General features: G+C 46.8%; 1 protein-coding gene across 1 annotated transcript; it reads left to right on the top strand.

Annotated features, from left to right (window-relative positions):
* The first annotated feature begins 380 nt into the window (after positions 1 to 380).
* Positions 381 to 17,990, top strand: axin2 (axin 2 (conductin, axil)). The gene is made up of 10 exons (XM_056280693.1): positions 381 to 1,210; positions 4,499 to 4,636; positions 7,784 to 7,886; positions 9,851 to 9,991; positions 10,652 to 11,067; positions 11,218 to 11,367; positions 11,473 to 11,712; positions 11,903 to 12,007; positions 13,471 to 13,596; positions 17,634 to 17,990. The coding sequence occupies exons 1-10, from the start codon at positions 381 to 383 to the stop codon at positions 17,758 to 17,760; spliced, it is 2,376 nt and encodes a 791-aa protein (XP_056136668.1). The 3' UTR covers positions 17,761 to 17,990.
* Positions 17,991 to 19,562: the final 1,572 nt, after the last annotated feature.

Below are 19,562 nucleotides of genomic sequence, written 5' to 3'. Positions count from 1 at the left end.
CACAGTTACGCGAGTGTGTTTTAGTGAAGAGGGACGCTCCGTAAAATGATAATTCTTGTAAAAAAACGTTTTGATGTGACAGATGAGTGCACGTTGAGTACGCGGGCTGCGGTTGATCTCTCATTTAGATTATAAATAGATAAATGGAAATAAAAAAGGCTTTTCAGACTTTCTTTCATTGTGAACCCGTCAGGGATTTGAAAGGACTGTTTACTTGATGTCTGCCTTTGAAGTTAGCAGGATCTGGCTTTGATTAGATCAATACTTTGTGTTTCAGAGTGAAGAGGAGCTGAGAAGCTCCCCCGCTGCTTTCAGAGAGTGAGGAGGATTACGGCGGAGCTCAGAGCAGGCTCTCTCACACGCTAAGCGGAGCTGGAGCCATGAGCAGGGCGCTGACGGAGCACATCACTGGCAGCTTCCGAGAAGATGCTCCTCGTCCTCCGGTACCGGGGGAGGAGGGAGAGGCGTCATGCTACAACCCCAGCAAACCTGCCAACAAAATGAGAGCCCAGAACAAGGTTAAAGATCTCTCCACCGCACCTCCCGGCTCGACGCCGAGGAGGAACGAGGATGGACTGGGGGAACCGGAGGGCAGCGCGTCGCCGGACTCGCCCCTGGTCCGGTGGACCAAGTCTTTGCATTTTCTTCTGGGCGACCAAGACGGCGCCCATCTGTTCAGGACCTTTCTGGAGCGGGAGAAATGCGTGGACACGTTGGACTTTTGGTTCGCCTGCAACGGCTTCAGGCAAATGGACTTAAAGGATACCAAAACGCTGCGTGTTGCCAAAGTTATTTTCAAGCGGTACATCGAAAACAATAGCATCGTCGCCAAGCAGCTGAAACCCGCCACCAAGACTTTCATAAGGGATAGTATTAAGAAACAGCAAATAGACTCCGCGATGTTCGACCAAGCACAAACGGAAATTCAGACGACCATGGAGGAGAACGCGTACCAGATGTTTCTAACTTCTGACATATACCTCGAATACGTGCGCACCGGCTGCGAGAACGCAGCCTACATGAGCCACGGCGCGCTCGGCAGCCTCAAGCTCATGTGCGGATACCTTCCACCTCTCATGGAGGAAGAGGAGTGGAGTTGTAACGACCTGAAGGCGAAAACGCTGGCGTCCGTGGTTGGGCTGTCGGCGAAAACGCTGAGAGCCACCGCCACCATTCGGACAGCGGCTCAAGTGCTGGAGGCTGGGTGCAGGTAAGCCCAATGCAACGGTGTGCGCGCAATTCTCCCACCAACCACCCCCCGTGTGTGTGTGTGTGTTTAGTTACTCTTTATTAATGCATGCCAAACTTGGTGCTTAGAAGCACGCAAACTCTCCTCATCGCGACGCATTCGCGACTCAAAGCGACGCGCACTGCGACTTGCAGCGATTTGACAAATCCACGCGTGAGATAGAGACGCTGGGATCAAAGCGTGCCGGGGAAGCATGCCTGTATATACGTGCCCTCTGCCTGGCAGTTAGTCATGAGGGCTGGAAGGATGGAGGGGCGGAGTGAGTGCAAAACATCAATGGATCTGCTCCTTCCTTTTAAGTAAATGGTGTCTCGCAGGCAGCCCTCTGCTGGCTCGCACAAGTTTCCTGCGCTTTGAAACCCCTCCTCCGATTCAGCCCTGAATTCCGACGCCAAACCTCAAGACTGCTGCAGCCGCATGAAACTGAATACTATTGTAAAAGTTCTGCAGCATTATACTTAGAAAGCATTCAAGTCGTGGCGGCCAAACACAATATACCCCAAACACAAAAGCATATATGCTTATGCAGACATTTAGAGGGACAAAAATGCATACAAGCCAAGCAGCGATAACTGCTTTCTTGGTCGGAGATGAAAGTGGAAATGCTTTTGGAAAACATTTAAGACTTTTTTTATCTTTGAGATCTGGTCCAGAATATTGTCCAACGGCTGGAAAAGCCTCCAAGTCATGAACACTTTCAGAGACTGGGTTTCATGCATGGATGTGCATCAAAGAACTCTTTCTAAGTTTTCACTGAAATGCCTTTTGAGTACTGTCCACACAACAAAAGGAGCCTCACATCTGGATGCCATTATCAATGAGTGGGTTTTCAATGTCTTTTTTCTTTTGGTTTTGGTAAAGAAAAGAAAAAAAGGTGCAATTACAGTTAATCCGCACTTTTCCTGTGAAGTTACCAAAAGATTTTCTTTATGAGATTAGGGGTTGAAAATTGCATAGAGAATTTTTTTTTCTCATCAGAGGGAAAACAAGAAAATACTTTTTTCTTTTACTTTTTTTTTTGTGGCATTTGGTGGATGCATTGACTCAATTTAAAGCAATTAAATCTCTTAGCTTTAATGTGCTCAGATTTGGGTTGAACACTTCAGCAGAGCTGCTGCAGGCTGAGAGGCGGTTTGGTGACGTGTTTGGAGGGTGTTTTGAAAGTGGCCGTGTGGAGTCGGGGCCTGAAAGGCTCGGTGGGGTTGTTGACACAAGGCCATCTCCTCTGTTTCCCGGGGTGATCCCCAACATTCTTCTGTTTCACTAAAAGAAAAGACAGCGAGAGCAGTGACCCCCCCCTCCTCCCCTTCACATCACGCTCTCTCTCTCTCTCTCTCTCTCTCTCTCTCTCTCTCTCTCTCTCTCTCTCTCTCTCTCTCTCTCTCTCTCTCTCTCCCTCTTTCCTTTACCCCCCTGCCCACAGCCATCTCTTAGGGTCAACCAATTTCCATCTCAAACATGTGGAACTAATTTTGCCAGTGAACAAATGCTTTTTTTCCTTCTCTTGTGAAAAACATCTAACACTTTCCTTCAAACTGATAGTACAACAAAACAACAAACCGTTCTGCTCAAACTGCCTCTCTCACTTTGAGATTGTGTGTGCACGTGCGTGTGCATGTGTGTGTGTTTCTATATTTCTCCTCATTTCTTCCCTCTATCCAACACTTTTATCTCTACTTTTTTCTTCTTTTTTTTGGGAAAAATCTGTCTGACAGAGACTAAGCACACTTTAGAGGGAGACAGAGTTAGACAAGGGGAGAGGAAAGGGGGATGGTGGAAGGTGGGGGGGGGTACAAAAGAAAGAAAAGAGAAAGAGAGAGGGGTGGGTGTGTAGAGCCCAGCTGTGCTAAATACCTGACTCTTTGCGCGGACCTTCCAAAGGTCAGGTTTGAGCTCGGGGCCTACGGCTTTAGTCATGCTGGGGTGCTCCTCTCAGCACTCCCGGCAGTAGGCATTCTCATAAAGAAAGAGGCCCTCCTGCCCCTATCCCCCCCCCCACCCCTCCCCATTCGCGCTGTCTTCCTTCTCTCTCTCTCTCTGAAGCTCGAGTCCCCCCCCTTCTTCCTTGTCTACTACACCCCCACCCCCACCTTCACTACTGGAACAGGAATGCAACACAGCAGGAGAGTAGAAAGAGAGAGATAGACTTTAGAAGAAGAAAGATGGGGGGAGTTAAACGGGGAGGGGCCCCAGACTGGAGGATAGAAGTTATGAGAGAGAGAGAAGGGAAGAGAGGGGAGGAGAAAACACTTGAAGAAAAAAGAGAGAGTGGAGTTTCAGAGAGTGGAAAAGTGCGGGATTAAAGGGGCCTTGCCCAAACAAAAGGGTGGAGAGATAGCGAGAGAGAGAGAGCGAGAGAGAGGGAGAGAAGTGCTGTTGTTCATTCATATACAGCTGGGCTGCTCACTTCACCCCCCCCCCCCACCGCCCCACACTGAACCCCTGCATGTTGGGGAGGAGGGGACATAAAAGAAAGAGAGAGGGAAAGAAAGGGAAAAAAGGAGAGAGAGAGAACTCAGCCCCAGCTCTGACACTGTTGTCACATTCCTGAGGCCCCACATTTTTACGAAAGTGACTCTAATTACAGAAATCTACGGAGGACTTCAGCAAAACAAACTTTAAAGCACTAATATTTGGCCTTAATATCTCATTAAAGCTACAGTCCTGAAGATCATGGCTTTTGCTTAATTTGCTGACACCCAGGGTGAAAGGTGGTAATTGAGTCGGTGTTTGAGTGTGCCATATCCCAGATATCCATTCTAAATGACATAGATGGTTTTGTGTCAGCATCTTCCCCTCCGCTGGTCCACAAAAGAGCATATTTGTCTTAGTGTTTGCTGGTGATACTGTGGTGTCAGTTGGAAAGGTGTTATCTATGAGTGTGGTCAGCCACAACAACTTCAACTTATTCTTCACACTTACCTGCCTGATTCTTCTGTGGTGGCCACTTCGGTGAAGATGTATCGTGCTATGCCCGTGTCATTTTTCCCAACAACTTCCAAACCCAAAGTAACCATTGAAACGAGCAACTAGAAACGCATTTATGAACTGGATATTCGTGGATTAACTTTTGAGTCAAATATGCCAGCGATAGAATATGTCAAATTAGCTTGTAGCTTTAAATGAGCACTAGAATGACATATAAATTCAAGTTCCACCTCATCTGTCACGTCCACCCACTAGACACCGTTTATCTCGGTAAAATACGTCATGTAAAAAGGTGCCAATCTTCACCTGTGTCTTTACCAGATCACGTGGAAGAGACCCCACCAGCCCTTATTTCGTCAACTCGGGCTACGTGTTCGCCCCCGCCACCAGTGCCAACGACAGTGAGATCTCCAGCGATGCCATGACGGACGATTCCATGTCCATGACGGACAGTAGTGTGTAAGTGCTCTCTCTCTGGTTTTAGTTCCTACATTAAATTCCAAAGTTGAGGGTCAGTCTCATTCCATCTTTGCCAGAAATGATAAACTGACTTCAAAAGGGCTCATTTCCATTCGGTTGACCCGGGCCAGGGCTATGCGAGTTTCAGCAGTTCCATAGTTCTAACATGCAGAGCTTCAAGTTCAGTCAACACCTTTCCAGGAAATCAGCAAGAGGCGAGAAGAAAAATGTTTTCACTATGCAGTTTCAAAGGCTCAGCTAATTCTTTGGAGCCATGGGATTGTTCTGTTTGCGAAAAAATGGTCTGAAATATATTTTAATCATCATCCATGATTGAGTTCAGGTAATTCTATTAATGTGTAGTTGTTGCTAGGGCCTTCGGGGAGATAACTCCGGGAAAGTCATTATGTCGAAAGACCTTGAAGTTTTTGTTTTTTTTTCCTGATGTGTTACAGGCTGAGAAAGGGAAAGGGGGAAAAAACCAAGAGAATGTCTTGATGTAGGTGGGGGTGTTACTTCATTTCCCTCAAAGTTGAAATTTATCCATCCCACCCACCCTTCTGCCACAACAGACATGTTTTTTTGTTGGATTTTTTTTTCATATTATCTAATCGCCTTTTCCCTTTGAAGAGCTGTAGGAGAGTGGGGGAGTAGAAGCGGGGAGGGGGGGATAGCCATTCAGGCCTTAAGACAAACTCATTGAAAAATGTTGGCACCAAATAAAAGGAGGCTTACTCACTTGGTGGGTCGGTTTCCTGCCACTGGCCTCTGCGGCGTGCTGAGATCATGTGTCTGCATGGCTTTCACCGGGGTTACTCATTTCTGGACCTCTGGACGAGGCATGAGGGACTCCCACTGGCCAGACTAAGGCACTCCCAAAAATTACCCCACCCACCCACCAACTCACCCACCCCTTTACCACTTCTCTCCTGCACCAGAGCCAATAGTGGGAGTGGTGAGGCTTGGAGTGCAAGAGAGTGAGAACATAAAGTGCACGGAGTATAAAGGGCTTAACTGAATCGCTTTCAGCCTATTGTTAGAGGAGGGGAGCTTAGGGGGATAAGAGGGTGGCTGGCTGCTTTGAAAATGACTTGTACAAGTGAATAGGAGATCCCCATAAAGTAAGGGCCCCTCAGAGAGTCCATGGCTGTTTTCTCTCTCCTAACCTGGACAAAGTTGACAAAAAACACAGACGTGATGAGGTGTTGAATTTGTTTAGAAATGGTGTTTGCTGTTAACTGGGATTCTGGTTGGCACTGATGTTCCTTTGGCCTGTCGAGTATGATTTTTAAAGAGTTTCCTGTGTTTCTTCCTGTGCCCTTAGGGCTCGTGGTTTGTAGTCTCAAGGGTACATTGGGTGAAGCATCGATTCTGATAGCACGCCCCTCTTATTAGGAGTTTGCTGCAAAATGAGGGTCAATATCAGCCCTTTGGAGCTGTCGTTTGGCGCTTCTTGATGATGTCATTCAAATATTAAAATGGATCTTTAGCACAATGAATGAGGAACAGGAAACTTCTGAAAAAAGTCAGTCACTTTATTTGAAGGGGTGTGCGTAAGATTGACATGACATTGTCATAACTATGACATGACACCTGTCGTGAACATGAACGAGTCTTTATGAATGTTTATGACTGTTGTCATTAAGTGTTAGTCGATCAATTATGTAATTTTTTATATGAAGTTGACATCGTTTGAGGTGTCTGTTTTCGAGCTACAGATGCACAAAATACATGAAATTGAGCGGCTCTGTCCCACTGGGGTTGCTACAAACAAGATCTCAAACAAACATCTCAAACAATGTCAACTTTGCATTAAAAATGATATAATTGACCGAATGACATTTAATGTCAACATTCATTAAGACTCCTTCATATTCCTCACAGGTGTCATGTCATGTTTATGACAGTGTCATGTCAGTCTTACGCACAAAAAGCACCATCTCTCAAAGTCCTAGTCTGTGAGTAGTCCTCATCAAGGTCGTTGACATAGACAGTCCTCAAGTTCCCTCTTTCGTCACTCCAAACCTTCTAGAACAAAATAACTCAGCTTCTTCCTCTTTCATTCTGGCGAACAATTTGATTAGTGTGTCCCTTTATAGTGGTCAAAAGGCACGCTGCAAATTTGAATCTCATTTCTCAGATAAGGAACAAGAAGAGGGGGATTTAGGGATGGAGGGCTGAAGAAGGGTTGAGGAGATTTTTTTCTCTCTCTTTTTGCTTATATCTTATTTATGGATTTACTTGGACGCTGGGGAATGCTGCTTCACTAACTTCAAACATTACCTTATCTTACAAACCAGCCTTTTGATGTTGCTGAGATCAGAGGCTCACAGCAGAGCGCTTGCCAAACGAAGATGGCAGCGGGTGCATATGTGCTTGAGTGTGAGATTTCAAAGAGGCAGTGGAAAAACTAGCATTTGGGCTAGGTCAGACACTTCTGAGCAATCAAAAGGGCCGAGGTAATTGGCCCGGCTTAAATGGCAGCTGACTGGAAAAGCTAGCAGACACAGGGTACAAAAAAAGAAAAGATGATTCTTCCAGTAAATGCTAAATTGTCGGGAGACTTGTACCCCTAGCTATATTTCTCCTCCCATTATGTCAGAGCTATAAAGCTAGCAGCACAGTAGCAGCCTTAGGTGGCCAGCACGAGTAAGTTTAACTGGAGGCCAAAACCCTGCTATTTGGGGTTAGCCCTTGTTCTCTTGTGCGTCTCTTTTGGTGTTGACAGGACTGATGCAAACTTATCAGTGGGGGAACCTCTTTTGAAGTTCACACTTACATGTTTAGCATATACCTCTCATTGTCCTGGGGCGGTGTGTTTTGTTGCCTTGGCGTCCAGGGCTGTCCCGCCCTTTGATTTTGCTGCATTATGCCCAGTGGGCGGTTAGCGCCTTGTGTTGTGTTGCTCAATCTAGTGATGGACTGCCCTTACAGGGCTCTTTCTAAGCAACTGTTTGGTGGACCTGCTGCTAATACTCATGCTGATGTTTTAGGCACATCAAAACGTGCACGATGAGTGGCAAATGTAGAACTGAAAATCCCATTTCATGCTTTGTTCAGCTGTCGCAATAGGTAATTTAGTGGAAGACCAAAATGTGTGACCAGTTTTTTTTTTCTGATTTGTAATGTTGTCCTCTTTATTCACAGAGATGGAATCCCTCCTTACAAGCTGGGCACAAAGAAGCAGCTCCAGCGAGAGATGCATCGCAGTGTCAAGATCAATGGCCAGGTTTCTTTACCCCACTTTCCTGTAAGTTATACTTCCTTCACTTCTACACCCCCCCTCTTTTTTTTTTTACATTTGTTAAGCTCGAACTTGTACGCACTGACAGACAACTGGGTCCTGATTCCCTGGAGGAGTGCTATTTTATTTTATTTTTTTCTGAGTACATGTTGTGACAGAATACTATATTCTGTTCTCCCGCTTGTTTTCATATAAAAGTCAGGGTAAATGAAAGGCAGGATTTGCATAGCACTTCAGTTTCTATTTCAGCATCTCTACCCCTTTCCTCCCATCCCAGGAGCTTCTGTAGGACTGTCAGACACAAACTTGTGTCGCCTTCCTCGTGTTCCATCTCAATAACTGAAGCATTACACAAAACACAAGAAGCTTCAGTGTATCATGATGCTACTAATGATTGTCATGTTGATACCGTTAATGGTGAAGATGGTGATGATAGTGAAAGATACCTTAGTTTTTAAACATGAAGTTACTTGTTTTTTTTTTTTTTAAATAAATAAGGCCTAGGTTTACTAGCCCCATTTAGTGTAGACTCCCAATACAACCCTGCCCTCTCAGTACCGTTTTCACCTTTTCCCCTCCCACCCATGGGGCGAGACACATGGAGTATCATGTGAGGATTGGTTACAAGGTTTTTTAGACCTCCTTAAGGTTTAAGGGCCTAGGTTGGGCAGTGGGAGGAGGTCTGTGTTTGAGGCAGGTAAAGAAATAGGAGAGTCAAACATCTTGCTATCACAAACAAAAGTGCATGCATTTGTGTGCGTGTGTGTGCATGTGTGTTTGTGCGCATGCATGTGTGTGCGGAAGCATGTTGTTCCTTTCTTTCCTCCTTTTCCTTTGCAGTCTGTTTTTCCTCTTTGTCTCTCTCTCGCTCTCTCTCTCGCTGTCTCACTCCCTCTTTCTCTTCCTTTCCCTCCTGCTCTCCTTTAATGTTTCCCTCCTGATTTGGAGATGGCTCTGTCTCCCATGATGCACCAGCCCCAGGCAGCGAGGGGCCCCGTGTGGGGCTGGCGCTCCTTGCCAGCAGCCCCGCTTGCCTTTCTTCTCCTTCCCTTCATCGTGTCTACAAAGAGATGAGAGGAACAACAAAAAAAGAGTCAAAATCAAGAAAGCTAGTGTGCCAAATAACAAAAAAAAGTAAGAAAGGAGAGAGAGAGAGGGAGAGGGAGGGAGAGAGAGAGAGAGAGAAGCCAGTGCATAAGAAAAAAGAGGATAATGTGAATAGAGTACCTCTGAGCTGCCCTGCATGCAGTCGGGAAATAAATTACTACTTCCCCTCAGATCTCCTTGGTATTTGACTCCGCTATCCTCCTCTCCCTCCCTCTTTTCCTCCACCCTTAACTCTCCTTCTCCCACTCCCTCTCTCTCCACCACCACTCCATTAATGCACATCTCAATCCTCTTCCTCTTTTTTCCTCTTGCTTTTAATTTTGTCCCCCTTGCCTTTTTTCTTCTCTTCCCCTTTCCCCGCTCCCACTCCCTCTCTCTTTCCCTCTTCTCTGTCGATATCTGGCTTTTATTCGGAGATTTAAAGCCGCATGTCCCTCCCACCCCTAGTGTGCGTTTGATGTTTGACAAGGGCCCTTTGAAGTGTGCTGACTTCAGAGGCTGCCTAGCTGATGGCTTGGTTGGGCTACAGAGGGTGCAGGCAGGGGGCCTACCCTCTGAGCAGGACCAACTGCCACCCCGCCACCGCTACCCCCTTCTCTCCCGCTTGCACAACGGCCTGGTGCTGCCAAGGGCACTGGGCATGAGAAGATCTGGGAGGGGGTTGGGACGAGAAAGTTCAGGTTAGCTAGAGGGCAAGGGCATCTGGATCAGGCTGTTTTGAAATACTAGCTGTTTGGAACAAGTGAATGTGCAGGGAAAGGGCAGTGGCCCGATGCACCAAATTGCTTTTGTCAGAAAAACTTCCATAGTTGCATACAAACTCTGAAGTATCCTTCCCCCTGTTTTTTTTTTTGGCCCGACAGAGGACTCACAGGCTGCCGAAGGAGATGACCCCTGTGGAGCCCTCAGCCTTTGCTGCCCAACTTATCGCCCGGCTGGAGAAGCTGAAGAGAGAGCAGGACACAATGAGTTCACTGGAGGAGAGACTGCAGCAAATTCAGGAGGTTAGGCACACACGCACACACATACAAACACGCTCATGCGCGCGCACACACACACAATTTCACAGTTTTATGTGATCACACTCACACTGACATTTAGTCCTTTAATTTCAATTCAACATTTACATGGTAAAGCTCACATTGTAGCCAAGTTAGCTTGGTAGCATTGTTTCGCACAGCAGTGCAGAGCCTTTATGGCAGCTGTGACATGTTGAAAAACAGGGGAATGGAAATTTTGCCTTTGTTTAGCTATTTCTTCCCTCTCGTTCCCTGTACTCCACTTTTTCACCAGGAGGAAGTTTCAAACTTATGTGTCTTGACATACTTGAAGTTCCATCAAATAGTTAGCACTTAGCTACTCTCCAGTGGAACGTTTGCTAAGTATGTGTAGTGGCAGTCTCTTTGTGAGGCACAGGCACACTCTGCATTATAGATAAAGAACACACTAAGCCTGTTAGTGAGGATAACAGTGTGGCAAAAGAGAAACTCAAATCAAGTTATCCAAGCGTTTGCTCTCGCTGACTTCAGAAGACAATAGACTTACATCTGTGTTAGTCAAGGCATACATTTTTGTGTTTCCTGTTATTACCTGGTATTGGGCAGTTTTGTCAGTCATCTAAATTTTTCCCATGCTTACGTTTCATAATGTGTTTGTCTGCCTAGGAAGAGGAAAGAGAGGACGGTGATGACCTTGCCTGTGACGCATCCCTTCACCACCCTCTGCTGCCCTCCAATAACCAGTGTGAGGAGGATCCCCAGGCCATACTAGATGAACACCTATCCCGCGTACTGAAGACGCCTGGCTGCCAGTCCCCAGGTGTGACTCGCCACTCGCCACGCTCACAATCCCCAGATCGGACTGGTGCCTTGGTTTCCTCGAGCCCCTTTCTCGGTGCCTATCCTGGGACCTCCAAGTTCCTAATGGCAGGTCGACAGTCGACCAAGCACATACACCACCACTACATACACCATCACCACGCTGGGCCCAAGACCAAGGAGCAGATCGAGGCCGAGGCAGCTCAGCGCGTGCAGTGCCTCTGCCCTCCAGGGGGTGCTGATTATTCTGACTTCACACCTGCGTAAGTGAAAATTTAAAAAAGGCACTAATAGACAGCATAGCACATAAGTTACCAATAATTGAGTAAGAGGCTCGGAGGCAGTCTTTTTTCACATCTGGTAAAGTCTTGTATCCTTGTTCTGACTTGGGTCATGTCTTCTGCTTTCTCCAGTCGCTGCAGCACTTTGTCCAAACGGCCGGTCAGGGCCTTAGATGAGGGCATGTCCCCGCCTCACCTACCCCTGGACACCACCGACCGTTCTCAGAATGTTTGGCAGTGGATCCTGGAGAGTGAGAGGCAGGGCAAGCACAAACCACACAGGTCAGTAAGCCCCACCAGACACCCCACATCAGTTGTGTCTTCTGGATGTGGACACCATCTCTTATCTTGTGCTCAATTTTTTTTTGTTTTATTTTACCTCAACAGCATGCAAGCCCTAAAGAAGTCCTTCCCTGTGGACTCATCTTCCAAGACCCTGCCCAGCCGAACCCACTCTCTCTGGGGCGGAGGTGGAATCGGCAACGCAGGTCACCTCCGCACACACCACCCTGGACACCCCTTCATCCAGGACCCAGCAATGCCACCCTTACCCCCACCCAACACCCTGGCACAGCTAGAGGAGGCCTGCCGCAGACTGGAGGAGGTATCAAAGTCCCCCAAACAGAGGTACACACATTTACATACATTGATGTTTATGCAAAACCAACAAGTTGGGATCATGCATTTTATTATTGATGAATGTCTCCCACAGTACATTGTATAGGGTGTTCAGTGACAGTCCACTCTTTTACTATTGATTTGTCTTTGTTTTGAGCTGAGTGTTGATGAGTTACTGATCACTCTGTGGTTTTGACAGGCATTCAGCAGCAATCAGCAGCCTTCAGAGAGACAGGGGTCATCCAACAGCTGCCTTCCCCTCTGGAGACAGCCCTCTAGCCAGCCCTGGGCTTCAAACAGACGAGTATGGACCCTTCATGTCCTTCTATCACTCTGTTCTCCTGTGGTGTTGCCTGTCACCTGTCATTCAGTCTTTTCTTTCTTTCTTTCTTTTGCCCCCCCCCCCCCCCCTTGGCTCCAGACTTGTGTTTTCACCCACGTCTTCAGATTCTCTTACTCTTCCCTTCAAAAAGAGATGTTGTGAGTCAGCATAGCTGTGGCTTTGAACTCCTCTTCTCTCACTGTTAATCATTTAAGATTAAATAGGCTTTAATGTGGTTTTCTAAGTAACCTTCCCAACACACATAAGCACACATACTTGCACATGCGCGCACACACACACACACACACACACACACACACACACACACACACACACACACACACACACACACACACACACACACACACACACACACACACACACAGAGAGAGAGAGAAGGACTTTACCACTGCAAACCCATAAAAAGACAAGCTAAGTAGCCTTCTGTAACTCAGAATTTGTGGCTGTTCTTCATCCATTTGTTGTAGGATTAGCTGGGTGTTTGATGTTTGGCCATAGCCACCTTATTGCAAGGACTCTTTTAATTTTAATTGGTTGACCTTTTGAGAGCTAGCTGTCTGTTGGCTACCTGCTGGCCCCTCACTGTAGAACAGTAAACAAAAAATCCCTGTGTGTGTTTATGTGTGTATTTTTGAGAGAAGAGAGGGAGAGAAGATAGAGCAAGATCATCACCTTAATCAACCACCTTCATTTGCACACACATGTATGTACACACGCATACACACACGCACACACACACACACACACACACACTCAAAGGTCAGGCTTACCTAATAAGTAGTTCACAGTAAGCCGACTCGCTTTACATTCAGTGCATGTAATAAGTGTTAGTTAATAGGTAATACGTGTTAGTTAATTGGCAATGCTTATTAACATTATTATGTGTTAATAGGACTATAATAATAGTTAGTTAATATGTAATAAGGTCTTTATAAGTCATAACTTTTGCATTTTGTAGACAATCAAAATTATTTTTAACTACTTTTAATCATGAGTCATTGGGCTCCCCACCTGCCGCTCAGTGACTGCTGGGATAGGCTCCAGCATCCCTGTGATCCTGAGAGCAGGATAAGCGGTTTGGGTAATGGATGGAGCCCTTAGATGCTACATGCAAAGTTTTATGCAGATTGGACTTACAACCTAAGACAAGTGTGGAACAATTAGGTTCTGCATATTTCGCAAGCACCACCTAGTGGCCAAAACGTGTTTAGAACGCTAGTATTAACGCTTACATAGTCTTTATTAACGTATGATGATGTTAATAAGCATTTTATAAGGAATTATAAGGGCCTCAATAGCTATTAACTAACACTTATTACATGCACTTAATGTAAAGCGTTACTGCTGACTCTCACCATCGGCATGAGCTCTCCATTACCATATGAGTTCAGCTGCTTATGATCCATGTTGCTGTGTATTCCCAGGTCCAAGGAGCTAATGGTCACCTACTTCTTCTGTGGTGAGGAGATTCCCTACCGCAGCATGATGAAGACTCACTGCCTCACCCTGGGACACTTTAAGGAACAGCTCAGCAAGAAAGGCAACTACAGGTGAATATCATTGTCAGAGGTATCAGATGCGTTTGGAGAAATTATTATTCTTTTTTTAGCTAGGGTTAGCACTGTTGTGGTGTTTTGAAGTATGCATGGATGTGTATTTTTTTGTAGTACAAGTCAGTTTGTGAGGTGCTTGTTCATGTGACGATTGTGAGTGTGAAGCATTAGGAGCCTGTCAGGCTTAAGATGGAAGAGTTGGACTCTGGGCCAATCCACTGTACAGAGAGAGAGGGGAGGGGATTTTTCCCTATACACATGCTTTTTTTTTCTTCCTCACATCTGGTACTGATTTCCATGGTAAGGCAGCCTTAATAAGAAAAGCTTTGAAGCCTGGGCCCTTTTATTTTGTGTGCAAAGAGTATTGCGAGGCCCTCAAATTCCTCCTCCTCAGTATTGCATCAGGCCATCGCAGTAAGAACCAAAAACACCTTCTTTGTTAATCACCAATGGCAGTCTACTGTAGTAATTAATGTGGCAGAAACACCTACTCTCGTTCCAAGACTTAGAAGCTAGTGTAGGTTGTTGTGCATTGCCGCTGCAAGGGGATAATTTTAAAAGTAATTCTTAAAGTTGGAAGAAGGGCGTCTGGGTAGCGTAGTGGTCTATTCCGTTGCCTACCAACACGGGGATTGCCGGTTCGAATCCTCGTGTTAACTCCGGCTTGGTTGGGCGTCCCTACAGACACAATTGGACGTGTCTGCGGGTGGGAAGCCGGATGTGGGTATGTGTCCTGGTTGCTGCACTAGTGCCTCGTTTGGTCGGTCGGGGGCGCCTGTTCAGGAGGGAGGGGGAACTGGGGGGAATAGTGTGATCCTCCCACGTGCTACGTCCCCCTGGTGAAACTCCTCACTGTCAGGTGAAAAGAAGCGGCTGGCGACTCCACATGTATCGGAGGAGGCGTGATAGTCTGCAGCCCTCCCCGGATCGGCAGAGGGGGTGGAGCAGAGACCGGGACGGCTCGGAAGAATGGGATAATTGGCCAAGTACAATTGGGGAGGAAAAAAAAAGGGGGGGAGATAAATAAATAAAAGTTGGAAGAAAAAAATTATAGAGTCTTTCAATTTGCATTATTACTCAGAATATTATTGAGTGAAGCAGCCAGGTCAAGCCTCACCCATGCACGCCCTAGCTTCTTAGGTGCCGTGCATGTTGAGTGCCATTGTGGAGACACAAAGCCTGTGCTGTTCACGATAACATCCCATCAACATCAGGTCCCCACCACATCTGTTTGTCAGGCAGGAGAGAGAGAGAGAGAGAAAAGGACTGCAAACATGTCACTGTATCCCCGCTATCCCATAACTCTTCGGCAGGCGGGGAGAGGAAGAAAAGGAGAGGAGGAGTGTGGTTGTTGGGGAGGGGGGGTGGAGTGGTGGTGGTGGTGGTTTAAGCTCCATGTCAAACGTCTGGCTTTAATGACAGCAGAATGTGTAGAGTTGGTTAATTTGGATATGGCGGAGGTACAGCGGAGAACAGTACGACGCGGCCCTGCCAGACGATATTGGTGCCAGATGTTGCGAAGGGAGAAAAATCTTGCCACATAGAATGTGTTCCAGTGGAAAGACTTCCACTCCTTCTCCTCTCAAAACGTATTTCCCTCCCTGGCAGAATGTAATACCTTTAAACTTTCAGTTAAAGTTTCAGGATGTAATGTTTTACGCTTAAAAAAAAGCACATAGAATAGGCTTATAATTGACGTAGTTATGCCTGCATGAAGACGTTAGGGTGATGGAAAACTCCCGACGATAAAGGTTAAGCCAGAATTGACGGATTTACTGTGTATTTTGCTCATTGACTATACGATCATGAAGCAAAGCTGCCACCCCACCCCTCGCTTTTTCACGGTAGAAAACAGCACACTCAAATCAGAGACACTTGGAGCTGTGGAACGCACCCCCGGCATCCAAAGTTGGCCAAAAAAAGTTCACTTGTGTCTAATTATGATCAGCATGGAAAAGAAAAGCGTATGCGTGTGCACACTGGGTGTTATTCTCCCCCATACATGTGTTGTTTGTGTGGCTCAGTGATTGCTCATAAAACAGAGAAAAGGGTTCTTTTTTTTTTGTTGGAATTCTATGGCACACATGGGCAAAATGAGGTCTTTTTCCATTACGAAGTTTATCATTAAATCTTCCCCCCGTTGATCCTTTGTTGGGTTAAAAGAGGTCAGGAGAAATCGTTAGGGGCTCCGGCAGACTTCACAGTCACTCGCACCAACCTTACCCAGGAACTTTTCTCAGTTCTCCCTCTCTGAGAAGAGGAGGAGAGCGAGCCGGTGGGGTGACCCCCCACGACCTTCAGGAGACTGTCTGAGTAGTCGCTACCCTTGCCCCCCTCCTGGGACATCGATCCCCCGGGCCTGGCCTACATCCAGTCCATCACACCCGGCCGCCCGGCCAGGGGAGGCCCGCCTGCCACTCCTCTACCCCCTACCCACTCCCCTTCCCCTTCCCCTCGCCTCTCACTCGCTCCTCTCGCTCCTCTCGCTCTGTTCTCAGCTGGTGATCGGAAAGCTGCCCAGAGCAAATGTGGGAGTGTGTGTGTCCTTGTCTGCATGTCCTTGACTGTGGATTCGATCTTAGCTTGGTGCACGATTGTGTACATCCATGTCTCTGAACACAGTGAACGCCTGTGCCCCTTTGTGTTTATGTGTGTTTAAGTGTTCTTGTCTCTCTGTGCATGTACACATGCATGCATGTGTATGTGTGTGCACATGTGAATACGTTGGCCTTGAAATGTGCTCATGTAATGACAGGTAGACTCTCAGGCACCTAAAATGTCAACCTGTGTGACAGGAAGGCCCTTCATTTGACAGTCCTCCCAATTAGAAGCTATGCAGACAGACAGGGGAGAGCCCCCTGCTAAGGAGAGGGAGGGGTGAAGGCTTTGAGACAGCCTCTAATTAACCCTTCAACTTTAATAAGACCTTCCAGGACAGATAGGCATCTATACAACGGCTAGTCAGTTGAACAAGTGGATGAGGGTCACAAATTCAAAACACGCACAGACACACACATGCACGCACACACACACACACCCAAATGCACCCCCCCACACATGCACGTGCATGCACGCACACACAAACACATTTTGGAACAGCTTGAATAATCACAGGGGTGTTTAAAGGAAGGGTTCAGCTCTGTTTGTGCAGCAGTGTGATGTGGAGTCAGTCTATGCCTTTGAAGTATACAGGGATAGCATTGAAGGCTGTGACTAAGTTGTTTTGAGCAGGATCCATTTTTGGCTCTCGGAGTGTGTGTTTGCGTTTGATTTGGACAAACGGGAGTTTTTGCCCAAGCATCCGTGTGGAAGTAACACGCAGACGCTTCGGAGGTGTCGAAATATCACAACCTGCGAGACATGCCACTGTTATCTAGCTAGCGCCTCGGGGCGTCTGGGTAGCGTAGAGGTCTATTCCGTTGCCTACCAACACGGGGATTGGCCGTGTCTGTGGGTGGAAAGTCGAATGTGGGGTAACTAGTCAAGGGCAATGTCCAATTGGGGAGAAAAAGGGGAAAATCAAAAAAAAAAAATCTAGCTAGCACCTCTGGTGAACAGCCCCCCCCCCTTTTTTTTTTCCTCAATTGTATCCGGCCAATAACCCCACTCTTCCAAGCTGTTCCGGTCGCTGCTCCACCCCATCTGCTGATCTGGGGAGGGCTGCAGACTACCACATGCCTCCTCTGATACATGTGGATTTGCCAGCTGCTTCTTTTCACCTGACAGTGAGGAGTTTCACCAGGGGGACGTAGCGCGTGGGAGGATCGTGCTCTTCCCCCCAGTTCCCCCTCCCGACCGACCAGAGGAGGTGCTAGCGCAGCGACCAGGACACATACCCACATCTGGCTTCCCACCCGCAGACACGGCCAATTGTGTCTGTAGGGACGCCCGACCAAGCCGGAGATAACACGGGGATTCAAACCCGCGATCCCCGTGTTGGTAGGCAATGGGATAGACTGCTATGATACCCGGACACCCCTCTGGTCAACATTTTAACTAATTTTGAAATTCTCTCCCTTGTTTTGTTGTTTCAGGTACTACTTCAAGAAGGCGAGTGACGAGTTTGAGTGCGGCGCTGTGTTTGAGGAGGTGTGGGAGGATGCCACAGTGCTGCCCATGTATGAGGGCAAGGTCCTGGGCAAGGTGGAGAGGATAGACTAACACCACTTCGTTGCCAACCAACCAACGCCCTTCCCTGCCCAACCAAAAGCCAACCATTGTTTATTAACCTGAGCAAGAGACTTGTTGCATAAAAAGTTCCTCTGGACTCTAGTATTTTCTCTCTATTTCTTAATATTAAGCTAACCAGAGTTAATATATCCAGCACAAGAGGGAAGTGATTGAAGGAAAACGAGCCAATGAAGTATGCTGAACCCAGAGGAGGTGCAGCCCCTCACTAACTTTCTCAACCAATCAGCCTTAGAAACACAAGGGAAAATGACAATATAGACTGAGGGACGGTGATGATGGTTGGACGCCTGTTGGGGAAGACCCCGGCTCCTCTTGAAGATAACCACTGAAGATGCAGAAGACTGTTTTTGCAATGTAAGAGTCTGGTGTTGCGTTTTTCACCTGAATCGCTGGCCAAAGTGCAATGGACCGACAGGCACCTCAGAAGGCCTGCATGGCGGCACCGTGCTCCGCCATCTTGCTCTTAACGTTTCACTCTAACATTGTTACAAAAACATCCGTACGTGTGCATATACATACCTGCATATATGTATATATACATGTATTGTATAAATAGATGCTTTTTGTTGTTTTCAATTTTTTTTAATTTTTTTTATTGAGTATTTATTGAAGACTTTGCTCTCTCCATCCTTCACATGTCATTTTAACCCCCGACCTCTCCTCTCCCTTCCCATTTCTGGCCAATAGGCAAGCTGCTTTGAGTTTTGGGAGAATACTGTGGTGATATTGTTTGTTGTTTGTTTTTGTTTTTTAATTTACACAAAAGACGTGACACTAGCCTGGGGACTCCTCATAGCCTATAGCCCCCGTCTGACCCATACCAACAACCTTAGCAGTGGTCTTCATCGAGGAACACTCCTTCCTCTATTGTAATGGTCAAACCCCAGTCATATATGCTGCTGATAGTTTGTACTAATATGTTTCTCACGCTAGTGCTCTCTCTCTCTCTCTCTGTCTCTCTCGCTCTCTCTGTAGTGTTCTCTCTCTGTCTCTCTCTCTCTCTCTCTCTCTCTGTAGTGTTCTCTGTCTCTCTCTGTAGTGTTCTCTCTCTGTCACTCTCCTTACGTCTGTCTGTCTGTATTTCTCTCTATCTGTTTCTCTCTCTCTCTCTCTCTCTCTCTCTCTCTCTCTCTCTCTCTCTCTCTCTCTCTCTCTGTCCGCCTGTCTCTCTCTTTCAGTCCAGCAACAGAGCTCAAATTTTTTGTTGTGCCTTTGTTTGTAGACCAGGCATTGCACAGGGTGGATATAACAGTTAAAGAATACACACAGAGAAGAGACCTGGACCACAAGTTGCATCAACTAATAATGGCAGTGTTTACAGCCCAGACACACCAAAACGACTTGTGCTAACAAGAGCCAGTTTGGATCACTGAGAATGGCTTGTCGGAGGAAGTCTCTCCTTCGCATGCCACTGAACGCCCAACGCTGGAGAAACGTGGCTCCGATACGTTTTGAATGTTGTGACAGTAACACCTTGTCAAAAGATAGCACAGCTCCTGTATACATTGTAATTATGCATTCAAAACTACGGATACAGACACGTATGACGCGAGCATAGAACACACACATGCACACACCGTGCGTGCACACACACACATGCACACACATCGTGCACACATCAATAAGACATGCATATGAACACTATCGCTGGTGTTTTATGAGTACAGCACCTGTGCCTACATGGATGCCATACCATGTGCTACCCTGTTTCAGGGTTTTATAATATATATCCCTTAGTTTTCAGAAGGGTTCTATGTTGAAAAGATATTTTT

This window comes from Lampris incognitus, chromosome 5 (genome assembly GCF_029633865.1).
Source record: "Lampris incognitus isolate fLamInc1 chromosome 5, fLamInc1.hap2, whole genome shotgun sequence".
NCBI lineage: Eukaryota > Metazoa > Chordata > Actinopteri > Lampriformes > Lampridae > Lampris > Lampris incognitus.
The sequence above is the reverse complement of the archived record's forward strand: the minus strand, read 5'-3'. Positions and strand labels throughout refer to the sequence as shown.